The sequence below is a fragment of the Apteryx rowi genome, unplaced genomic scaffold (genome assembly GCF_003343035.1).
Source record: "Apteryx rowi isolate R43461 unplaced genomic scaffold, aptRow1 scaffold_256, whole genome shotgun sequence".
Taxonomy (NCBI): Eukaryota; Metazoa; Chordata; class Aves; order Apterygiformes; family Apterygidae; genus Apteryx; species Apteryx rowi.
In genome coordinates this window covers 1246098-1268801 of record NW_020448930.1, presented here as the reverse complement: position 1 = coordinate 1268801, position 22704 = coordinate 1246098, and the positions used below count along the sequence as shown (strand labels likewise).

Sequence of the window (22704 nt, the reverse complement as noted above, 5' to 3'; positions counted from 1 at the left end):
CATTGGTTTAGCCAGGGCAAGTACTTAATTTCAAGTGACTTCAAGTTTTGGTTCATAAGGTAAAATATTACAGTTTACGTTTTCAAAGGCTGAATATCTACAGATGTGAGTAATTGACTGGAGAGTGAACATTTTGCAGGAGGAGGCACTCAACACCTAGGCAGTCCTTAGAAGGACTATCCAAGCTGGAGAGTGATGAAGAAAATCCCTTGCTTTTGTCACATAGCCAGCATAGGCCCACTGTGCAGCAGGGACAAAAAGCTACAGCCCTCCAGACAGCCAGGAGTTGGGGTAATCCCAGGTTGCAATAATCATCCAGGTTGGGGTAAAGCCAGGGCTGCAATAATCATCCTCAAATGCCCCACACACTTCTCTCCTGGTAGGCCACAAATTGCAGAATTCCTAAAATACTCAAGTGACTCAAGAAGAAACCATTTTTATTTTCATCCTCTTCCCCAGAACCTCACGACTTTGGGTTAGAAAGGAATTTAGAATACAAAGTAGAAAGGGAAGAGGTGTTTCTTCATAGATCTTACTACTCCAGAAATAATATTATTGGCCATGGCTTTCAGATTTAGGGGATTATACTTTCAAACAAAAATGAATTGAAGATATAAGCATGAACCTTGAATTTAGCCAAAATACATTAGAGAGGTGAGGCCTGACAAAACTATGTTAATGGTAACAGTATGAGTTTAGAATCTATTTTCTGTGAACTCCCTATTCATTAATAAAATACCATCTTGACCTATCAAAATGCTCAGAAACAGATAAATACTAGCGATAAGCAAGTTCTGCAAACAGACACCACATAAAGAATTGAGTACATTTTTGAATAAGATAGCATCAAAGCACTCATCCTTCATCAAGATGTTTGAATGTAATGCATCTGTCTACTTTTAAAGTGATGAATTGATCTAAAAACAAAGATCTGCCAAAAACAATAAAACAAAGGGGACTATAGACTACTTATAAATATACAAAGTGAAGACATATGGCTTCTGACATCAGTGTTTCTGTGGTTATGTTGGAAGAGAGACACAGAAACTAGAAGAAAATGGAAAGAAGGAGTATTACCTAAACTGATACTGATTTAAACTGTAAATGTCCTAAATGGATCTTTTTATATATGGGCTACATCTGGATATATGAAATTCTGAACTGTTGGCTGGAAAAAAGTGCATCTGCATGTCTGATGGTTATAAACAACAATAAATAGAAGAAAAGCAAAGGTGGTCCTATGTGTTTTAGGTGAGTTTAGGCAAATTTGCTTCACAGAGAGCTCAGATGACTGTTTCTAATTAGAGATCAGAACATAAAACACAAATGCTTAACCATTTGCCATTTTTGCTCTTAATCAAATTCACTTATTTCTGTGTACGCCTGTATCAACTTTGTTGTTTCCACTTTCACCAGTATTGGGTCTTTTCCTTAGGAATTCAGCTGCTGAAATACAGAGTGTGTGAAAGACTCTCTGTTTTCATATACCAAAAAAAATAGGTTTTAACCCTTTTTTTTTTCCTTATTTTCTTCAGAAATAACACTTGAAAACAGCAAGTACCTCTTGTCAGCTCAGAAATCAGAATGGAAACCAGCCTCTATAGTAAACAGCCAGGAACATATTTCTCTCCCCAGTCCCACAAAAACAACCACATGAAAGAAAACAGGAAAAAACCCAAATATCTCACATAATTTAAGCATCTAAAAGTTATTCCCAAATGACCTGTGCAGGGAAGCCTGGAATCACACTGGCTTAGACTACTGGGAAACCAGTCCTAGGCTCTTTCATAATCAGTGAACTGAAACAGCAGTTCATCTCATTCTTCTTAGACACTAACTTAGGGTGAGATAAGTTCCCTATGGAGGGACCTATCTCCTTCCACTGACTATAGTGGGAGCCTTTGCTGCCTTAGCTATCTAATTTGTAGACACCTAATTTTGGTGAGATGAACAAATGTGAGAATCACAGGAGAAACTGAACCTCTTTGAGAGAAGGTTCTTCCTGGAGCTCCTCACCACCACTCTGTGAAAGGAATAAATGAATAACTCTGTCTGCAGAGCGGAAGAAATGAAAAACACAAAATATGAATATTCAGAGTGTATGTGTGTGCGTAAGATGGGGAGAGAGAAAAAGATTTTGAAGAGGCAATACTCCCTTGCAAATCTCTGTTTTTTTCAGATGTATCTTCACTGTTGCTACCTATACCCCAATCCCAAGTCTGATGTAGGATGGGAATTTGCTGTGTTATCCCCAAGATTTTTTTACTTGCTATTGGGCTACTCCTACAGCCACTGGCTACTGTTTTGCTGCAGGTTCCTTTGCTTTACTTTGTTTTGTTTACATCAGAAGTTTCTCCAAGAGACTTAAGGATTTGCCTATTGGGTAGAAGGAAAGCAAAAGAAAAGAGAAGATGCGGAATAATAAAACAAGTGATTCCAGTTTGCTGTAAAAAGACATTTTTGTGGATGCTTTTTGAGACCATTTCTCTACTGGTCTCAGCATTTACTAACAACATTTAATACAAAATCCCTTTAGAAAAGAAGGATGGAAAAATGAGAGTCAGCAACTTAGCAAAGGTGGCATGCAGCCAGATTTTTGTTGGGAAGACATCAGGACCCTATCAGCAGGGCAGCATAGGCTGGGATCTAAAAGCCCAATCCCCCTACGAGAAGCAGCAGTTCGCTGCCTTGATTCCTGATGGAAACTCCTGATGGGTTTGTACCTTTCATCAGTGGCACATTGCCTGGCTGAGAAGCAGTGCCTCTGGCTCCTGTTAACTTCCTACCAGCATGATTAACCTTTAATTTGTGAAAGAAAAATATTGCCTGGCACAATACCCTTAAAGGGATGCCAGTCCCTGATTTCAGTCCACCTTCTGCCAAGGTCAAATTCTTCTCTGTTTCCAAATTCATTTTGTTCAGTTTTATCCCCTGTGATTGAGAAGTTTCCATGGACATCTTTGAAACTGCCTCATCTTCCTTTATATCTACACAACTCTTGCTAAAGATTAGGTGGTGAGATGCTAAAATTACGGTATCACGTGGTTTAGTGGTGTTGCACTGCTCTTGAATTTGCTCTGTATCCACATCCAAAGTGCAGCTTCTTCAGTGACCCTGAATGGAGTGTCAAATGAAGCAAATATATTTGTGTTCATCCAGGTGGCAGTGCTGCTGCAATTTAAGTGTGGTGCTGGCAGTCCTAGTTTGAACAAATTTGAACAGTGGATGCAAACCAACCCTGATATGCACCTTTCTACCCAGGTAGTTTAGCAAATTCAGTAATAATAGATTTTTACACAGATATTTTATGAACTACAGTATATATGGCTTTTCACACAAGCATTTTACACCTGCTGTATTTGCATTTGGTACTTTTTCTCTCTTTGTTTGTGTTTGTATTTTTTATTTTAATTATCCTGCTGTTTATTTCCTTTTTTAATAAATACAGTGTGCTCTTGTACTCTGCTGTATGCCTGTCTCCTAACTCTTTGTTTGCACTTTTGTCATTGCCCCTCCTATGAATCTGCTCTGCAAGTTTTCAGCTCAGATGACATTGCTTATACTCAGTATACTGGACCCCTACCTCTTTCCTACCCCTGATTAACCATGTATTAAACATACATGTTCTATTCAGCTGACTACATAGTCTCATTGTTTTGCTAACCAGAACCAGGTTTTTCAGAAGTGCGGAAGTGGCAGTTCAGGAGCACACTCCTGGGAGAGCAGGATTACTGGTACCTGTCAACGTCCCAATCACTGCTTCTGGACAGGCCATATTAAAAAGAACCTGGGGGTCCCCATCACTGTATATAAAAAACAGGTAGTCATTTAAAACAATATTCAAAATAAATGGCAACAGCCATTTATGGAATTATCTTAAAACATGCCAGAGCAGTTCAGATGGCAGAAATCTTCCCGCATCATCTGTTACTATAAACAGTGCTGGCTATAGGCAACACAGATATAAAACACAGAAAGAGAGGCAAAGCTGAAGCATTAGTCCTCAGAATAATTGAGGTTTTGTAAACTTGGTTACTTTCCTTTTCCCATCCAGCATCCTTAGGTTATTTACCAGGTCTCATACAAAAAACATAGCAGAATGTCTCTGTCCTCCACCTAGTGGAAGTGCCTAGATCACTCCCACCCCTTCCTTTTTCAAAAAAATGTGGGTAACAGTGTCTTTGTTCTTCTGTTTGATGCTCCATATGTGGAGACAAGAGGTATCAGGAAAGGTGCTTGGACTTCTCTCATACATCTGGTAAGTGAAACAATTCTCCAAAAATATGACTGGAAGATATGTGCAAATGTGTTGTTCAGTGCTTTCTGCCACTTTTCCCATATATTCTTAGTCAATTGTTGTGATGTGTATCTGCTGTTCTGACACAGGAATTAGTCACAATATTCAGATTAGTAGTGCAGGATCACTGATCCCCAGTACCAAAGTCTGTGTAATACACGGCGTTATCTTCTGGAAATTTCATCACCATCAATGCATCTTGTGCATTAATTTCTAGAAGCTGTGCTGAGACCACAGAGGCAAATAAGAATGGAGAAACTTTCTTAGGAAAATGCTCTCCAAGTAGCACTGACTGGATACAAAGGCTTGCAAGACAGTGATGTTTACTGCAAAGACAGAGAAGTCTTCAGGAGTACCCAGTGCCTAACTCTTGCTTGATTGTCAACTTAGTTCAGGGTCTTCTCTTGCATCCTTCACTCAGTCAAGAATTAAATGCAAAGCAATATCTGAATATAGCCTTTTCCCCCACCCCAGATAGATATAGCTCTCCATTCCAGTGAAAATTAGCATTTCTGCTACAATTAAGAACTACAGTGCCCAGTTTAGTTGATGTTCTGCCAACCTGTGGTAGGTTGTTTGTGGCTACCTGATACCAGGAACATGTCATTCAGGACTGATTTGGAACAAAGGAAATAAGCCTCATGTAAAACATTCCATACAAAAAAAAAAAAAAGGAACAGAAAAACAACACCTTCTTTAATGAGGTCTGATGGAAATTCCACTCATGCATTCTGGAGCAAACACTAAATAACAAGCTGATTACTGACTAGACAATTGTTAGGGATGTCACTGCCTTACAAGTCTCCTGAGTAAAGAGCAAAGGCCAGGTAGTTTCCATATCCTTGGAGTTAAGTCTCTGGACTTTGAGGGATTCTGCAGTAGCTGCAGCTAACAATGATGATTGCAAATATAATTTTCACAAGCATTATTCTCAGATGAGAATGCAATATTCATTCTTTTCAACATATCCTCTCATTAAATAAAGGTTAGTTGCTAATTTTAGCCAATTAATAACCTCTGACTCCCAAGTTACTAGAGTACTCCATGACTGTTTGAACATGTCACTGCAGTTTTGACTTATATCAAAATTATGGTACACAGCTCAGGCTTCCCTGTGATGTCCATCTAAATGGAGAACAGATCTCTCTGAAGTTGTTTATACACAGATAAAGAAAAATAAATAGAGACTGATAATCGTGTACAAATTATGTATATGATTTAAGCGAGGTTTTGGGGGGTCTAGTCTTTGACTTCAGCAACACTGAAATGCTGTGAAATGTACTTACCACATAGGGGCTCATTGTCCCCTGATTTTGAAAACTTTCTATGAAACTCCTGATTTAGGAGGTTTTTACTACCCTAATAACTTGGTGTCCCATTACAGCCAAAGAAGAAAAAGGGACAATTCCTGGATGTGATTTTTCTCCTCCCAAGGTAGACATCTAAAACTGGTCATGTGAGTCAGGTTCTAAAAGTTGCTATTTCTCTCCAAAGTTTTTCAAGTGGGACTAGGGGATTAGTGTCTGAATTTAGATAAGGTGAAACCCACTCAAGCTTGTCTGCATGAGCTTTTAACCTCATCACAATGAAAACATAGTCTTAATATTTTGGGCCCAGCTCAGAACCAAAGTTAAAAGTGATGTTTGAGACATAACATTTCAAATCTGAAAAGTTCAGAAATTCAAAGTAGGTACAGAACTCAGGTGAAAATATGGGCTTAGAAAATGCACAACAGAAACAGTTTCCAATACTTTCAAAAGGAAACTTATACAAACTAGATTGTGCAAGAAGGCTTGAATTTCCTACAGGGCTAATCGTGCTTGAAAACAATTTAGAACACACATCCAGAAAAGAAAAACATAATTCCACCGAACACAGAACTGTTTGTAATTTGCAATGGGCATAACTGTTGAAATGATTTTCAAAAGCCACTTTTCAAATTAGACTGCTACTTGACTGGTTAAAAATAACACTACCTAAAGACCTTTTTTTTTTTCTTTTTAATTTGGTATTCTAAACATCCATCTTATGCACTAGTCTGACTAGTCCAGACATAGAAAACTCTTCCAGTTTGCTCATTTGACTGTTGATGGAAAAAACTCTTGCCCCCTTGCCCAACAGAACTAAGCACTCAGATAATGTTTTTGTTTATTAAAGACAGGTATGCAAGGGACAATCTAGATGGAGACAATGAGAGGTTCTGGGACCTGCCTGCTTATTCAGTGGCAAAACTGGACTATAAGCAAGATCTCTGGATCCCTGTCTGCTGCAAGGCACATGTGCCACGCTGCTTCACGAGTTGCATTTTGACTGTGTTGGATGGCTTAGGGCCTTTATAGACTTTCCAGAGGAGGCTGCTAGAAAGCCTCAAGGTCCATTTAACAAAATCTTTATGGCTTTTCTGCACCAGAAGCCTGTTCACAAATGTCAGTTTGCCACTTTGCTCCCAAACTCAGTCTCTAAAGCTGGTTATCCTGAAAATGCTGGACATAAAAGCCTCACTGCAGATGTACAGTGTCCCTCTTACCTCCAGTTGAAGTAGGTGAACAAAGTCTGAGGACCATTACAAATCAAAGCACTACACTAAAATAATCTAAAACCATGTAATTAAATACTTATAGTACTTAATTTAAACTGTTCCACATTCAGGGGAAGGTTTTCTAAGTATTTTTGTGGGCTTTCAACACCCAGGATTAACCTGTGCCATCTATAGACACAAGCCCACATCCACAAAACATATGAAGTGTGATCAAGGACAATGGAAAAAAAAAAAAACACCTCTGCTTCATTGTGGTAAATACATAGAGACTAAATTTAGCAGCACTTTGCAGCAAATCAGAGTTTGGTTGTGTCCTTCATTCCTAGGCTTATGGAGAATAGGCAGGCAAGTGAAATTATCAGACTCAGTGAAGGAGGGTCATGCATCTGCAACACCTTCAGGCTGAGTCAAGGCTCAGAACAACAGAAGCATTGGTGTCCCTGACTAGCGAACCTTAACAAAACAGCCAGAGAAACATCCCGGGGATTAATAACAACAAAGTAAACTATATTAATGTATTTTTCCCCTTAAAGAAACACTTCAGCAGTTATACTCTATGCTTATGTTTGTGTGTATGATTATCCTTCTTACCATATTGCCCTAATCATTTTTTAACTGCTACACCAGATCTAGCCAAATTTGTCTGTGGAGTATCAGCCTTAAAGAGATTAAGATCCTATATATCACAAAAATAGGCTGTGGGGTGATGTAAAGGAGCTCTCTTAGTGCTTCTAATGCAAGAAAGGCTGTGGTATAAGCTGATATCATGTTAGAGAAGCCACTATGGAGAAAAACATGACAGCAACAGAGAGTCTGTGAATCTCCAAACAGCAGACCAACATTTTTTCTTCTCATTTGTCATCAGAGGATCCAGCCACGTGGCGCAAGACTGTGGGCATCACTGGTTCTGCTGCTTATTGAATGTTTTGCTCATCTATTGCTAAAATGAGATTTGCATTCCCATGGCAGGTGCAGGGACAGAGGACTGGCTTCAAAAGTAGAGCAGGTTGCTCAGGCCTTGTCCAGTGAGGTCTGGACATCCCCCGAGGATGGTGACTGCACTGCCTCTCTGGGCAACCTACTCCAGGTGYTTGTACTCCAGAACAACACAGCTCCGGTGATCCTTGATGTCTGAGGGGCTTTATTTATTATTTAATTAGAAATCCTGCTCTTGGAGGCTTGTGATGAATCTCAACATTCTTTCATTCTTTTTTTTTTAAATAGTGATTCCTTGTAGTGATGAAAACCTAAAAATATGGATACTCATAGTTCAAAAGCCAAAAGATGGGCATAAAGATTGCAGATTTTTTTTTTTTAATACTACTCTCAGGATTTTTTGGAAGCCACCTCATGAATGGGTTGTTCACTCATCACACGGGCATTATTTCTGTATTGTGCAGAACAGAAGCTATGGGAATGTGCTGCAGTGTAACCTCAGTCTTCACAAGCTTTCCTGGCAGCTGTGGTAATTTCACAGAATACAAGCTATATTTGCAGACGGAACTGCAAAACAGCCTGGATGGTACAAGGTTATGTGACAGACTTGCAGAGCTGGCTTTCCAGATGTAAGAATGCTATCTAATGGTTAAAAATTAAAACTTAAATTCAGCCTTTTATATTGGAAAATATATGCAATACATGACTCTTAAGTAATGCAGAGCAGAAGAGAAAAATACCAAAGTCAGGATTTTGAATTTGAATGAGCAAGCGAAACACCTGTTAAGCTAGAAAGCCTAATTGAATTTTCATTGAGTTCTTGTTATATGCCATCAAAGTGTCTTTCAGTCTAAAGCATCACCATATCAAGGCAGGTATAGAACATTTCTCAGATGAAATACATTCCTATATCTGATTACTAGGCCCATAAATCAAATCTTTTTAGAGAAATTGTTAACAGCATCATTTGTTGAGCTGTTCCTATTAAAAAGAGCATGCTTTGTTTTACCCACAGGGTTTACTAATGTTTAACAAGATCTGTTTCTCTTATTCACTTACTGTCTTTTCCTGCTTTTCCCTTTAAATCTTGTTTTGTCTCATATCCTTATACTAATTCAAAGTCATAATTTCCAATGACAACTTGCTGCATGTTCAAATTAGTGACCACAAGATTTATCCACCAGAGAAAGAAAAAAATCCTTAGTAGCAAAGAATTCCATTGATCTTGTTTTGGAAAAAATAAAATCACAAGGTCAGGATAAAGCCAACATCTAATATAAGTAGAGGCCATCTTGCCTGGATTATAATTAATTTTGAATTCTTTCTGTTGCCATGACACCATGCATGAAAAGAAATAAGCCAGGCATTGTGTGTCACTCAAGAGCTTGTTGGAATTTGTTTCTTCTTGTGTTTAAAATAGCAAGAAAATTCCATTTTACCAGAGAGGTTTTCCCTCTCTAGAGTGGGAGAGGGACAGAGGCCAGATATCTTTTGAAATCTTGCTTGTTTATGGAAATAATAATAATGATTCAGAAATGTTTACTTAAGTTGCTTGATTCTCCTCCTGGTAAATCAAGTGATTATCAGTTTTTCTAATCTATGTGGACGACTCTCACTTAATATCCCTCTGCAACCACCCCTTCCAGTCATTCCAGGAGTAGAGATTAGCCAGAGTGCAGTGCATTACCCACACACCCATGACACAAACCTTACAGAGTCTTTAATAGCTCTTCAGAGATGCTAGGAGATGGTGAGGTCTTCAGGGTGGAAATACCTATCTTAAACCTATCTTAAGTGAAAGACATACAGGACATACCAGAGTAATGGAAGTTTTCTAGAACCTCATGTTCTGATTGCTTTTATGGACTTTAAAGAGACTACGATACTTTTCTGTAAACAGAAAAGGTTTTCCTTCTCCTACCAACATGCTGCTTGCTTCTTGTATCCAGGAGCTTTTACAGTTCAGAGTGTTTCACGTGTGTGATTGTTGAACTTCTGGAAACATGAAGCCCTATAAAAACCTTCCATCACTTGTTGCTTTCTTGGCACATCCCACCCGACTCAGCCTCCTGCTAGAGCCTGACAACAGCCTTTGCTCGGAGCAAGGCAACAATAACACCAAAGCCATTTCTGCAGGGCTACACCATTTATTTAGAGACAATCATCTCTGCCAAGAGACGACCGTGGAGTCAGAGTAAGGAAAGTCATAGTCTGCCTAGCCAAAAGAGCTGTTATAATTTTAATTGAAAAGTGCTGCCAGGCTGTGCATTTGTGGTTACCATCAAAAGATTTAGAGGCCTTAAGTAGTAAGTGTCCTGAAGAGTCGTTAAGGTATGGTGTAATTTAAGGCAGACCTTGCTGAACATCAGGCATTTCCTGGCTCCCTTCACCTTGCAGCCCAGGGCCTCTGGCCAGACCCTGTGGCTCAGAAGCAGCTCTCTCAGGCACAAGGGCAGCAGCTGTCAAGGGGAAATGTTTGCACCCTAAAGAGCCCTTTGAATCTAAGGGAGCCCTGGGATGTCTTTAGGTACTGTATACAGTTTCTTGGGTTTTTTTTTTTTTTTTTTTCCCCTCCACAAATGGCACTGAGAAAATACCTGGGTTAGTTGCTTCAGTTTTAGCCCAGATGAAAAGCTGACTCAGAGGGTTTCTCAGAACTACTTCTATAAGGCTCTCATATTTTAACCCAATTGCAATCTCCTTTCTGTTTCTCTTACAAAGTCCCAGCTGTAAGGAGATACTAGACGTTGCCTGTAGAACCTTCAGTTCACCATGTCCTCAGATCAAAGATGGGATCAAGGGCAACAATTGCTAGTAAAAGCAATGCCACCATGCACTAAACTTTTTCATCTCACATAACTCCCTCATTGCCCTTTCCCAGTGCCTCTTCCTCCTGCCCAGGATCTCTCTGCTTTCTGCTCCATCCTGTTGGAAGCAGTGAGATGGCCCCAGCAGCCACACCTCTGCCAAGAGCTGTTCTTCAGCATGCAATGCTCTGCACCTGGACACCATACCCAGGTGCTGGGAAGCCAGGGGAAGTTGCAAGCAGCACCTTCAGGCTGGAAGCATCCTGCATTTGAGAAGGTCTCCTGTCTGCTACCACTTGATCAATGCTGACAGCTATGGAATTCTGCTAAACAACATACTGTGATATGATGGGAGCAAAGTGTTAGCAGTCTGGTAAGACACTGACACTACCCTGATCCTCTAATAGCACAATTTTGCATATTTGTGATGTCTTGAAAAAGAAAAATAGATCCAGCTGAAAAACATGCTCCTAACATCCCAAACAGGCTGTAACTAGCATGAACCAGAAGTTTTCCAGGGGTCCGTCCATGGAAGTTTGGCGGGAAGATGGTGGCAGCCAGGACAGCACATTCGTATTTTCTTGAAAAGTTGGGGTTTGGGCTAGTGTTGGCAGGATCCTGAAACATACCTCTAGGCCACAAAAAATGCAAGAAACTAATTTTGCAATTTGCTTTATTCAGATACACTTTGCAGGGGGAACTTTGGAACATGTATAAGTAGAGTGAGCTAAAGGCAGAAGGACTCACAGTAATCACCCGTAGCAGCTTGCCTTCTCTGCCAAACATGTTGACTGCTAAACGGATGGTTACAGTTATTGTTTGGACAGTTGTATTGTTTCTGCAGAACATCTGTATTGAGGAACACAGATACGACAGCAGGCGTGGATAGGAAGGGAGAAGAGAACAATTTGGCTCAGTTACAACATCCGTCAATTATAAAATATAGAGAAGATGAAATGCTACTAGCCAATACATAATGTGTTTTGAACCAACTGATTTTTTAGTGTTTCCCTCTCCCTCTTTCCGATGGACTGATCAGTGCTTTCTGAACACAGCATTTTGAAAGAGATCTCTGGTTTGCACCACATTTTCCAGGTGCAGATTGAAACATTTCTATGCTTATATCAGTTTTCTGGAAGTTCAAATGCTTAGAATTTGTGACTTTCAGAAAAGGTTTATATACTCTCACAAAACAGAAASAGTAACATGTGTTAATACCCAGAGATTAGAACAGCCCAGCACAGTGTGCAAGGCCCATCATAACATCGTTATTTTTAGCAGTGATATCATTACAATTAACTGTGTGCAGGTTTTGAAACATAGGCTTTAAAAGCTTGAGATAGAAATCTTGTTCATATAGATTTATGTGCAATACTCTTAAAGAAAGCCATGCCTTATTGTCTGAAATGGTGTTCAAAGACTGCACCCTGCTGGCTCATAGCAGCACCAATTATGACAAAGGCTTAGAATATTCTTTCAATATCCCTTTTAACATACATTAAATAAAATTCTATCCATATTCCGAATCAAATATCAGTCACTCAACTTATATCCATCGTAGAGGCTACRTGACACTAACAAAAAGAGAACACTAAGATTTACTGAGGCATAAAAATAAATAAATAATGTTGCATTATGTTCTTCTGCAAAGACAGTTTTAAGATAAGATTTTGCACAGTCTTGTGCTTTTCTCCTGTGGGTAATCCCACAAAATGACAAGGTCATTCTCAAAGTGTACTGAGACCTCAGGCTTTTCAGGCAGCTCAAGCATTTCTGCCACTGACCAAACCCAAAACATCAACTCAAGGGAGCAAAGAGAAAAATAAAATGTGTGCTTGCTTTTAATCATTCTCAAGAATAAAGCACAGCAGTGTAGATCTCAGGGATCTCAGGGAGCCTACCATTAGTCAAGTCCAGGCACCTATGTTTTAAGCATAGATCTYATATATGAGACAAATGTCATACTTATGTGGTCTCACATTCAAGGCTGAATCTTGATACCCAGAAAGCAGGCTAGGTAGCAAGGGCTTCCTTGTACAAAATAGTCTTTTATCTCCTCTTATCTTCAAAATCAACAAAAGTTTCATCAGTTTCTGTGTAACCTGCATAAAATAAGTCTGTTAGTCTAGGTGCACTACTAAAGGGTAAGAACCCACAGCACAGAAACTTCAATGAGAAGCACCCTAAATGGTCTCAAATATAAAATAAAGCACAAAACCATGCACCATGGATGTATTGTGCTTCCAGGTCAGCAGTGGTAGTCTCTAACACTCTCCTGTGTATATAGAATTTAATTTCTGTGGTTACACCTCTATTAGGATCCTACTAACAGTGCCAAGTTTTTGTGCTCTGGGACGTGATTGTCTAAATTGCTCAATTCTTAGGACAGTTAATGGCATGATTTTGACCTGTGCCTGTTAGTGCACCCCTAGCCAATGCCCAGGGGCAGTTCAGGAGCTGCTGAGGGGCTGGGGCCACCTCTAACAGAGCTTATTACTCTGGATGTGGGTCACCACATGCCAGGTGGCTTCAGAGCGAGAGGATCATCTTGGACACACACAGTCTACTAGAGCAGGCTAGATGTTTGCCATTTAAAAACTCAACTTAAATGCTCTAAGCTTAGACACTTGGGACTCTGGTCTTTTACGCCATGTACAGTCTTCACAGTGCTTGATTCTCCGATTACAGACCTGTTGTACAGGGATCCAGCCACACAGCTGAAGGTATGGTCAAGAAAATCCTTCCATGGCAAGGTAAACTGAATCTGGCAAAGAGACTGGTGAAATACCCAGGAGGATAAACATTACTAAACTACAAGAAAATTGCAAGTGATGCACCTATCTGAGAACTCTCTTCTCCACAAGAAAATTGCAAAGCAAAACCAACCCTAATTAGAAGCAACAGTCTGTGGGAACAGAGGAAGAAAGTACAAAGATTGCTTTGTTAATAATACCTGCTCCAAGAATAGGCCAGAAAACTTTGTGGCATTTATTTTCTGCCCATTTACTGGAATAAAATATCTAAACTGATCTACCCCTTATGGAGAGAAATCATTTTGATCCAGGCAAATGAAAGAAAGGAGTAACTGAGTAGCAACTATAAGGTAGACTTGATTTTTCAAGTTTCAGGCTTGTATTTTAAAATGATAATTTCTTAAATTATCAGGTATAAAGGACACACATGCTCTAACAGTTATGCACACAAATTTTAGGAAGAATTTGTGCCTGTGTTTTTTTTATGGGAATGGACAAAGCATATCTTAACAGGTCAGAAAGAAACTATAGGGACTGAAAGACTTCATCCTGAACTGCAATTCAGGTGAACTACAAAGCACTGATGAATGGAAAATTTAACCAAGAACATGAGAGCAAACTCCCACAGTTAGAGAGAGTAAGGTATCCTCTGTTATCCAGGAAATAGGACTTTGCCTTTAAAATTTTCAATTCCACACACCGAGCTGAGAGGAACACAAGTTACTCACTGTGAAAATGTATATTGAAGCCACCTCCATCAGACTTTACCCTGTGAAACAAGAATGGACACACATCTCGGTGTGATTCTTGGAGTAGCGAATTCACCCAGTTAGGGCATACACCAGTTGATGGCATCAGGAGCTGGAGCAAAGACCTAGCTGTGGTTTGAATTAGCTTCTAGAGATCCCTAGGTTCTCCCTGTTGGCTAACCAGAGAGAAGAATGCACTAATGCCCATGGGCAAAACGACAGCTGTGCCCAGCAGCTGGGGGGATTACCCCAGGCCACAGGATTATTCTCAAGGAAGGAGGGGAAGAGAAGGAGAGGGTGTTTGCCCATAACAAAAGCACTTTTCCTTAGTGAGCATAACACTGAAAAATCACTATGAAGAATCACAGGAGACATATTCATTTAAAATATCTATTGAAATTACAAATTAAACTCTTCAATATGATTCAAAGTACAAAACACAACATTAAAAGGCATTCAACAGCTCTTTTATACATCACAGTGTTAGTGGCACAAAATGTACTTACATTTCGAATACATCAACAGAACTATTTTTACACTGCTCAAATACATTATTTATACATATGCATGACTCCTTCATGCTTACCCCTRTACAAGGTTAAAATACATCCATGATAAAATGATCAAGAAAGGTTCAGTTACRTACCACGTACCTGTACCTAATGTTCCTGGAATTCTTATAAGAGAGATATACAAATCAAAGCAATAATGAGGACCACAGGGCTCTAAACACAAACAGCATGCTTTACTTAGTATAAGTGCATTAGCAATTAAGCGCTGATGCAGGCTTTTTTGATGTCTTTAATATCACTATTAGCAACAATCTCCATATTCTATCCATTTTCCTCAGGATGCCAGATTATATATATGAAACGTACAAACTTTGGTTTTGAAAAGAAAACCTGCAAAAAGCTTTATGCATGCTGCACCTTATTGGGATGAAAACTGCTTGTATTAAACATATTTATTTTTTCAGAGTAAAAGGACTACAGATGAAATGCACAAAACTTCATTTTTTTCTTGCCCATAACATTTTTAAATCGAAAGCATATCATCTTTTTCTGATCTGTGAATATTTATTCTGTCAGCTCCACACACAAGASAGTTTTTCACTAATTTTGACTGTTTCCTGGATGTCAGGGCATAACTGTACGCTGAGAGTTGAGCCATTCAGCTCTTATTTGGGATCTTGCCTAATTCATAAATCTATTTGAGGAAAGACCATGCTGCTTGGAACGTGGGGAAAGTATCCCAAACTCTTGGTATGCTGCAGTCAGTAGTAGGAGGTTTAAGGATGAATGCTAACTTGAATAAAATTTAAATATTAACATAAACCACAGTAGGTATTTATATATAATCTTTCATCAGAGAATCTTCAAGAGCCTCAAAACCAATGAAATTATCCTCACAACACTCCTGTGAGGTAGCTGAGCATTGTTCTATCCATATAAAGGATGGGTAAATTGAGATAAAAGAAGAAAAGTGACTTGTCCAGGGTCACATGGGGAAGACCCAACGCTGCTGTCATTGAAGTCAGTSTGGGTTTTGCTACTGATCTTGCTCAGAACTGACTCAAGCCCTACTAATGGCAAATCCAGGGAGAAGCAAAGCCTTGGGAGTCCTGACTCCACACTCATTCCGGTGCTCACCAGTCAAGACACTACTTCATCCCAACAGAACATGCAAACCATGTACTGTTAAATAACGCCATTAAAACAGCATTTAAGGCAATGCAAACAAACTAAATCATAGCATAGTCATAAGAATGCAACAAAAATCATGCAGTGAATCTCATTTTTTAGACGAAAATTTAAAAAGACAAAGCTGTTACAACAGAGTCATCTGAAAAGCAGCAGAGACATAAACATTTACTTTCTGTGACACAAGGCTTAAATGTCAGAGTTTAAAATAATATATTTACAATCTGATTTCAGGGTATTAGATGTCACACTATCAACTTAAACCGTAACACAAAAAAAGCCCCAACCTCAGTACATCACTACCAAAAATACACTACTTAGGAAACAAAACAGCATTAAAAAAAACAAAAACAGAAAAACAAAAATTCCCCCAAAACAATGCAGAATAAATGACATTTAGCATATCTGAAATGATAAGGTATTTGGTAAGTGTATGTAGGCATATGGTCTATCCCAAGAGCCAGAATGTGTATCAAGTGACATGCCATAGAGATCTCCAGTAGCAATTCAAGTATTTTGAGATCAGAGACAGATGTGCTGACAAAAGTACACAGTTTTCTGCTCATATATAATGTTACCTTTGAGCATCAGTTATAAACTAACATTTTAAAATATTTATATTTGTAAAGGATTTTTTTCACTCTCCCCCCCCCTTTTTTTTTTGAATCTGGACATGCCTTAATTTTGACATTGATTATTAACTGGACACCTGGGGACAGTAGCTCTCTACCACAGAAAGCAAGATTTGCTATATTCCCACATAAAGACTCTAAGAAAGGCACAGCAGAAAATAAACCGTGTACCATGACACCCCAGATACTGTTAATTAATAGGCCACCGCACCTCTGCTGCCTGCTAGCACTCCAGTAGAACTGGTCACTAGAACGAGTGCCACACAGTGGAAAATCTCTTAGTGCTCACAATTAGAAAATTAACAATCCAGGAAATCTTTATGTCCTTTTGTCCATTTTTTTTCTCCAGTTAAATTGAGTTACAGGGCCAGAGATCAAAGACCATGGTTCAAGCTTTCCCACTCAGTCTTACAAGCTTACCTGCAGGAGGCTGTCATTCACAGAAGGGTTTCCATTATTTCTGCACATTGAAGCAATGACTCAGGATAAACCAAGCTTAAACAGTGTTCTGCTTGGGCATCTCTGGTGATATGGACTTATTTGCTGCCAGAACCGGAGTAAGATAACCACTTCACTGCCCACTGTATGCAGCAGTGCTTCACACACTGCTTGGGAGCTGGCAAACAAGGTGATTGGATGTGTTATCCAGCTTTCCCCTAGGAATATTTTTGAATAACTAAGCAATTTTTAATAACAAAGATGATCTAAAATATTGGCTAAAAAGAACTATGAAAACAAAAATAGATATTGCAAGCAAAGATCTGAACTGTGCATTGCCATAAAAAAGGTGAAGAAAGGAATTCAGACTTGCTGGTAAACAGATATTTTCCTTCATGTTATAATGGCTGAACTCATTAAAATCAAGCCAAATAAGCAAATATGCAACTCCTGGAGGTAAATTTGGATTTAGATATAGTTTGAATTTGAATACCTTTAAAACTTGGAAAAAAGGGGAGAAAGAATTCAAGAGTAGTTTTATAAAAGGAGAGTGGCCTTTTCAAAATTGTACCCTCCAATCATTTTATTTAACAGGGAGTATAAAATAAAAGTTAATAGAAACAGAAGTCACTTCCTTATGACTGAGCTATGAAAATGTATTCCCAGCCTGTGAGAGTAGCCAGAAACAGTTGCATTTAAAGGTCCTGATACATTTTCAGTGCAAAGTTACCCTGGCTTCATTATATTCACCCACCTCAGTACATTGATAATGCACAGACACAAATGATAATGAAATAAATTCAGTCAAACTTCAGTCCACGTGCTGTTCAAAAGAATGTTTTCCTCATGTATTACACACAAGCATATACAGCGATTCAGGTGCATCATATTTCATGATGAGAAGTTGTTAGTTAAATTCTTGTAGGCTTTAAAAACAGCTAAGATCATTTTCCACAAAATGTTACTAAATAAAAACTACTATGATTAACAGTATGGTGACTAGCATATTTTACTACCCTGGAAACATACAGCACTGTGAATTCTGAAAAACTACTAAACCAGGTCACTGATTCGCTGTCAAATAAAAACTTGTTTTGTCACAGTATTGTTATTAACACATATACCATACAACATTAACTCTGAAAATGGGCTAAGTAGTTTAAAAGTTAAATACAACTTCCACAAATATCCCAGGCATTTTTACTACTAACTACAGGGATTATCCTGATGCTTAGAATTTTTATACTTAAAAGGAAAGATTCATTGACAACCCCAAGTCTGCTGAATAGTAAAATTAGTCCTGTATTTTCAATAACTGCCCTTAAGACAGAAGCAAGCTATCTTGAACTTCCGAAATATTTCAATAGCACAGCTATTTACACATTTGGTTTAAATAGGACTATATATATATATATATATATATAAAAAGATTAAGATAACCTGGATTAGAAGTTACATAGCCCTATAAGTGTAGCAGAACCCTAAACGACAGCAAAAATAACAATTCTGAAAAACACTAGTGGTCCAGCGGTAATCAATAGCATCAATGCATTTTTAAAAGAACCTTGATTAGATAGCAGGTTTGTGTCACCACTCAACCTTCATAAATTCATTTCAGAAATGTAGTTTTCAATGAAACAAATTTTTCATAAGACTCCCTAAAATTCCCAGAAGGCAACAGGACCAATTTTGTCCCCCTATCCCTCCCCAATTTTCAAGAAAGGCATAGGACGGCCTATATGCACCTTACTGATTTTGCTATTCTTGGAAAAATATGCACTAAAAAGGATGCTGTGATGTCAATACTAACAAAAAACAGAAGTGTAGTAAACATGTTAAAGTCACACTAAGTTGACTATCCAATTGAAATGATAGGCATCTTAAATACATAGAAGAATAAGACACCAAATTTTGTAGCAAATGGATATGCAAAAAGTTTAGATTTCTATGTATTTTTAAGTTGTTTTGCCAATGTCATTTAGCACAGTTCCCAGTCCACCAACAAGGACAACAGAAACCTTTTGCATTATTTTTCGCAGAATCACCTCTTCATTTCAGACAGTTACCTTGGTCCATGGTCTTCCTTAAGCACCAAACTTGCCTTCCATTACCCTCCTTGTCTAATATCAATTGATCTATGCAAGAGTATCAACAACAGTTCCTGGAACTAAGACTGTGCGTCAATGAAAAGCAGAACAGGCCAAGTAAGGCTACAGCAATGTAAGTGCAAGAGGGAAACAACAACAGCAACAATAAAATCAAAATGTATGTTGTGATGAGTCCAATCTTCTCTCATTCTAGGTAGGCAGAGGGTCGTCATCTCCTTTACTACATTTGCACTTGCAGCACAGAACAAATGGCGTAGCAAGTAAAAGGAAAGGGGAGGCCACCAAAAGGAGAAGACCAAATCCTGCAAAAATTCCTACCACCTGAAAGAGAAATCAGAGAGCAAATGTTCATTTTTCATTGCTCCAGTCAGACTCATGCTACACAACTCAGTTCCATCATATAAAGTGACACAGATGCTTATTTGTATTGATGAGCTTTGCTATATCTCAAACATCTAATGAAGCAACTGACTAGATTTTTTTTTCTATTTTTCTTGATCAAAGCTAAATATTAAATACTGGGGACAAGACTACAAGACAGTTAGAGACTCCCACTGTTAAATGCTCACCTATTTGCCGGAGAAAACCCCAAAAAGAAGCAGTCAAATCAGGATCTGGACTTGTTCACAGAGAACCCAGAAACACTCCCACAAACTTCCCCAGCAGAAGCATGAGCTTGGGAATCTCAGCCTTGGATTTCAAACACTATGAACAACGGGATGACTTTGCATATGCCAAATATCATTTCACAAGTGAACTTGAGCTCACCCTGCTGCTTCAGGGAACATGACCTAACTCCATCTAAAAGCATTTTTTCCACTTACATTTATTGATCATCCTCTTCCCAGCACAGGCAGAAGAGCTCAGATCTGCCAATACTGTCAGTGTGCCAAACTCTGCTAGTTTCTACAGAGTTTAAATTTGGAAAATCATTAAAAAAAAAAAAATTGAGGGTCACTGCCTGAGAAAGTTTCCTGTTTCACATAAGCAACTGTAACAGTAAGGCTGAGACAATATGCCTGTAAATTATTTGAGAAAACACTTATACTGATTCACGTGATAGCATCTGTGAATAATTTTGAATAATGAAGGCAGGAGTGGAATAATAATCAGCTAACAAAAACTCACAACAGAAGGCAAAATGAAATTAGAGTGCATTGCTCATTAAGAATTCTTCTAGCCAGGGTTAGATATGCCATTTCAATTAGCTGGCAAATATTTAATTTGCCACAGTATAGGAAGAATGACTTACTAGTACCAACCATGGATAATTTCTCTTTCTGATTACTGTGCATTTCTTTTTGTAATTTCACTATCCGACTATTTTCAAAATGCAGTGTTGAAACCAAATGCTCATTTCGGCAGATGGCGCTGTTAAACAAAATTAATTTTGAAGAGTGAAGCCCTCACCCTGATATTACATAACACTATGCTAGAATTTTTTAATCATGTCTTTTGGCTGTCTAGGGATAAGAAGCTCAAATTTTCCTACCCTAATAATTTTATTTCTTGCCAAGAGCAATTTCTCTTTAAATTTTAGYAGTGTGCACCCTTCACTAATTCTTTTTCTGGAAATGCTGACAATTTGATGCAACTTTCTTTTACTAATGTCTGCATACATCTGCTATAGACAGAAAAGAAAGCTAACTTCTCAGCTGAAACTGCTTTAAAATACAGTGAGCTGCAACTGCCCCCATCCTGCTCTACAGAGACAGCACGCACTTACCTAGCTCTCTGCAGTCCAGGCTAAGAGTGCACAATAGATCACTGCTACCTACACAGAGCCAAGGTGGAAGTTAGCATTTCAGTGCACTGGATTGGCCACTGCTGATATTTATGAGATACCTATTTCTATCTTCCTTTCAGTCCCAACATGCCCTTAAAGAATTCACCAAGTTTCGTCTTTTTTTTTTTTTTTTTTTTTTTTTAAACATTAGCTCAGCAGGTTGCCTGCTGAGTATTAGTTGCTCATTTTCCACCTGGATTAAGTTGCTCCTGAACAGCTGAGCATTTCACATCCAGAAGCAATCTTCCCTACACAGCATCACGCCATTCCCTCCGGCCAAAATAAATATTTGTTTTCAAATCCACAAATAACAAACCAAAGGCTCACTTCAACTTGCCTTAGATAAATACTCAATGAAATCTAACATAAGGAAATGATTACAGTACTGATCTGGCTTCAATAGGTTTAGCAGAACTGTAACCCCAATGGTAGAGAATTACTGCTTTCTTTCTCACGATGACCAGAACATCAAACATACTGTCTATCAAACATACTTGTAACAACTACTGTGGCCAAGTACAGTTTCCAAATATCAGAGTAATCACCTCATATTGCAGGCATATCAAGAGTAAAGAAAAAAGCTTAGGTACTAGTTCTGTGATCCACACACTCTCTAACATACTACTGGCTAAGTCAAACAAAAAACAGTCTATTGCTTTGGCACACAGGGGTGTGTATTGAGAAAGGGGGGTGCAATCCTTCTCACTTCATTTCAGATACCTGCATTTTACTATTTCTTCAGGCTTGGCATTTATTGTCTGGACTTGGGATTTATGCTCAAATGGAAAGAAGTCTGTATTTCAAGGAAAGTACTTCATCTCAAGCAAAGGTAAATATTTACTGGCAGACAGCTAATTTAGAAAGAGATGACTCATACCCCAAACGTACCTGTTCCTCTAAAGCGACTGTAAAGGTAGTATACTCGCCTAACTCATAGGTTGGCACTTGTATTGTATGGGTTAATTTAGGGTAGGGAGCTCTTCTGTTATATAGTGTTCATGCAGGATCCAGCAAGACCTGATCTAGGCTATAAGAAGTATCTTCAAACTCTCGGCAACTGTCAATTTGAACCGTGTTTGGAACAACTGACAAGCCCACTGGGATACCTACTAGAGGACCTAGCTCTACCCAACCTACATGAATGAGCCAACTTGAGTCCATAGCAAGATTATGAGATTCCTTTCTAGTTCTGGACCATGAGCTAAAGATACCTTGCAGGATGGACTTCCCTGTTAATTGTACAGATAGTGCCAATCCAGTATGTCCACCAGATATATTAAGAACATATTTACATTGGACTTAACTTGCCATGCAGACATACCCTACCGTCTTCAGGTCTGAAAGGCTTTCTGTCAAGAAGTGTCCTCTCTGGGAGTGCTAAGAGTGTTCCTCTCCAAGCTACAGGCTTCTTTAAAACRGCTATGGAAATTAGTCAACATTCAAGATAGAGTTTGACTCCTAGATATTAGAAGGAATAAGGCAAAGGAAGGTTCTATCATCACTGTATTGTTTCTCTGTAGACCCATGCAAACTTAAAGATCTAAGCTTTACCTGTGTTCTGTGCCAGATAACAGATGCCCTGGAGTGTCCCAACTTGTTTCGGCAAGGTCCTTTGTCGTAATGTATAAGGAGAAAATCATCCTACAAAATATTAAATGGAAACATATGCAATAAACAGAAGTACATGTTAAGTTATGAAATACTGTGTCCCGAGAACTTATAACCAGCAATTGTACAGGAAGATAAAATCTCRGTAAAGCAAACCTTGGCCAGGTCCAACCTTTCCAAAGTGCTTTGTAGTGCTTTGTTTACAGTAGAGTGTCTTCACAAACAGGTTTAAGAACTGTTGTTTATCTGTAATGAATCTCTTCTTCCAAAGGCTCTCAAGCTGCATATATAAATGCTAATATAAAGTTTAGCAAGAGAATCTGAGATGGTAAGCTGGCCACTACATCCCTC

At 38.7% G+C, this 22704-nt stretch overlaps 1 protein-coding gene across 2 annotated transcripts in view; it reads right to left on the bottom strand.

The window, feature by feature from the left end:
• Window positions 1-14457: 14457 nt before the first annotated feature.
• Window positions 14458-22704, bottom strand: part of RNF144A (ring finger protein 144A) — a 28176-nt gene continuing 19929 nt past the window's right edge. Inside the window, exons 6-8 of one of the 2 annotated variants that reach the window (XM_026067248.1) lie at window positions 22297-22386; window positions 20686-20733; window positions 19230-19280 (exon numbers count right to left, since the gene is read on the bottom strand). In XM_026067248.1, coding sequence (XP_025923033.1) covers window positions 20686-20733; window positions 22297-22386 — 138 coding nt within the window. In that variant the 3' untranslated portion in view covers window positions 19230-19280. Of the gene's footprint in view, window positions 19281-20685; window positions 20734-22296; window positions 22387-22704 lie in introns of both variants that reach the window. The other variant, XM_026067247.1, reaches the window with a different exon arrangement.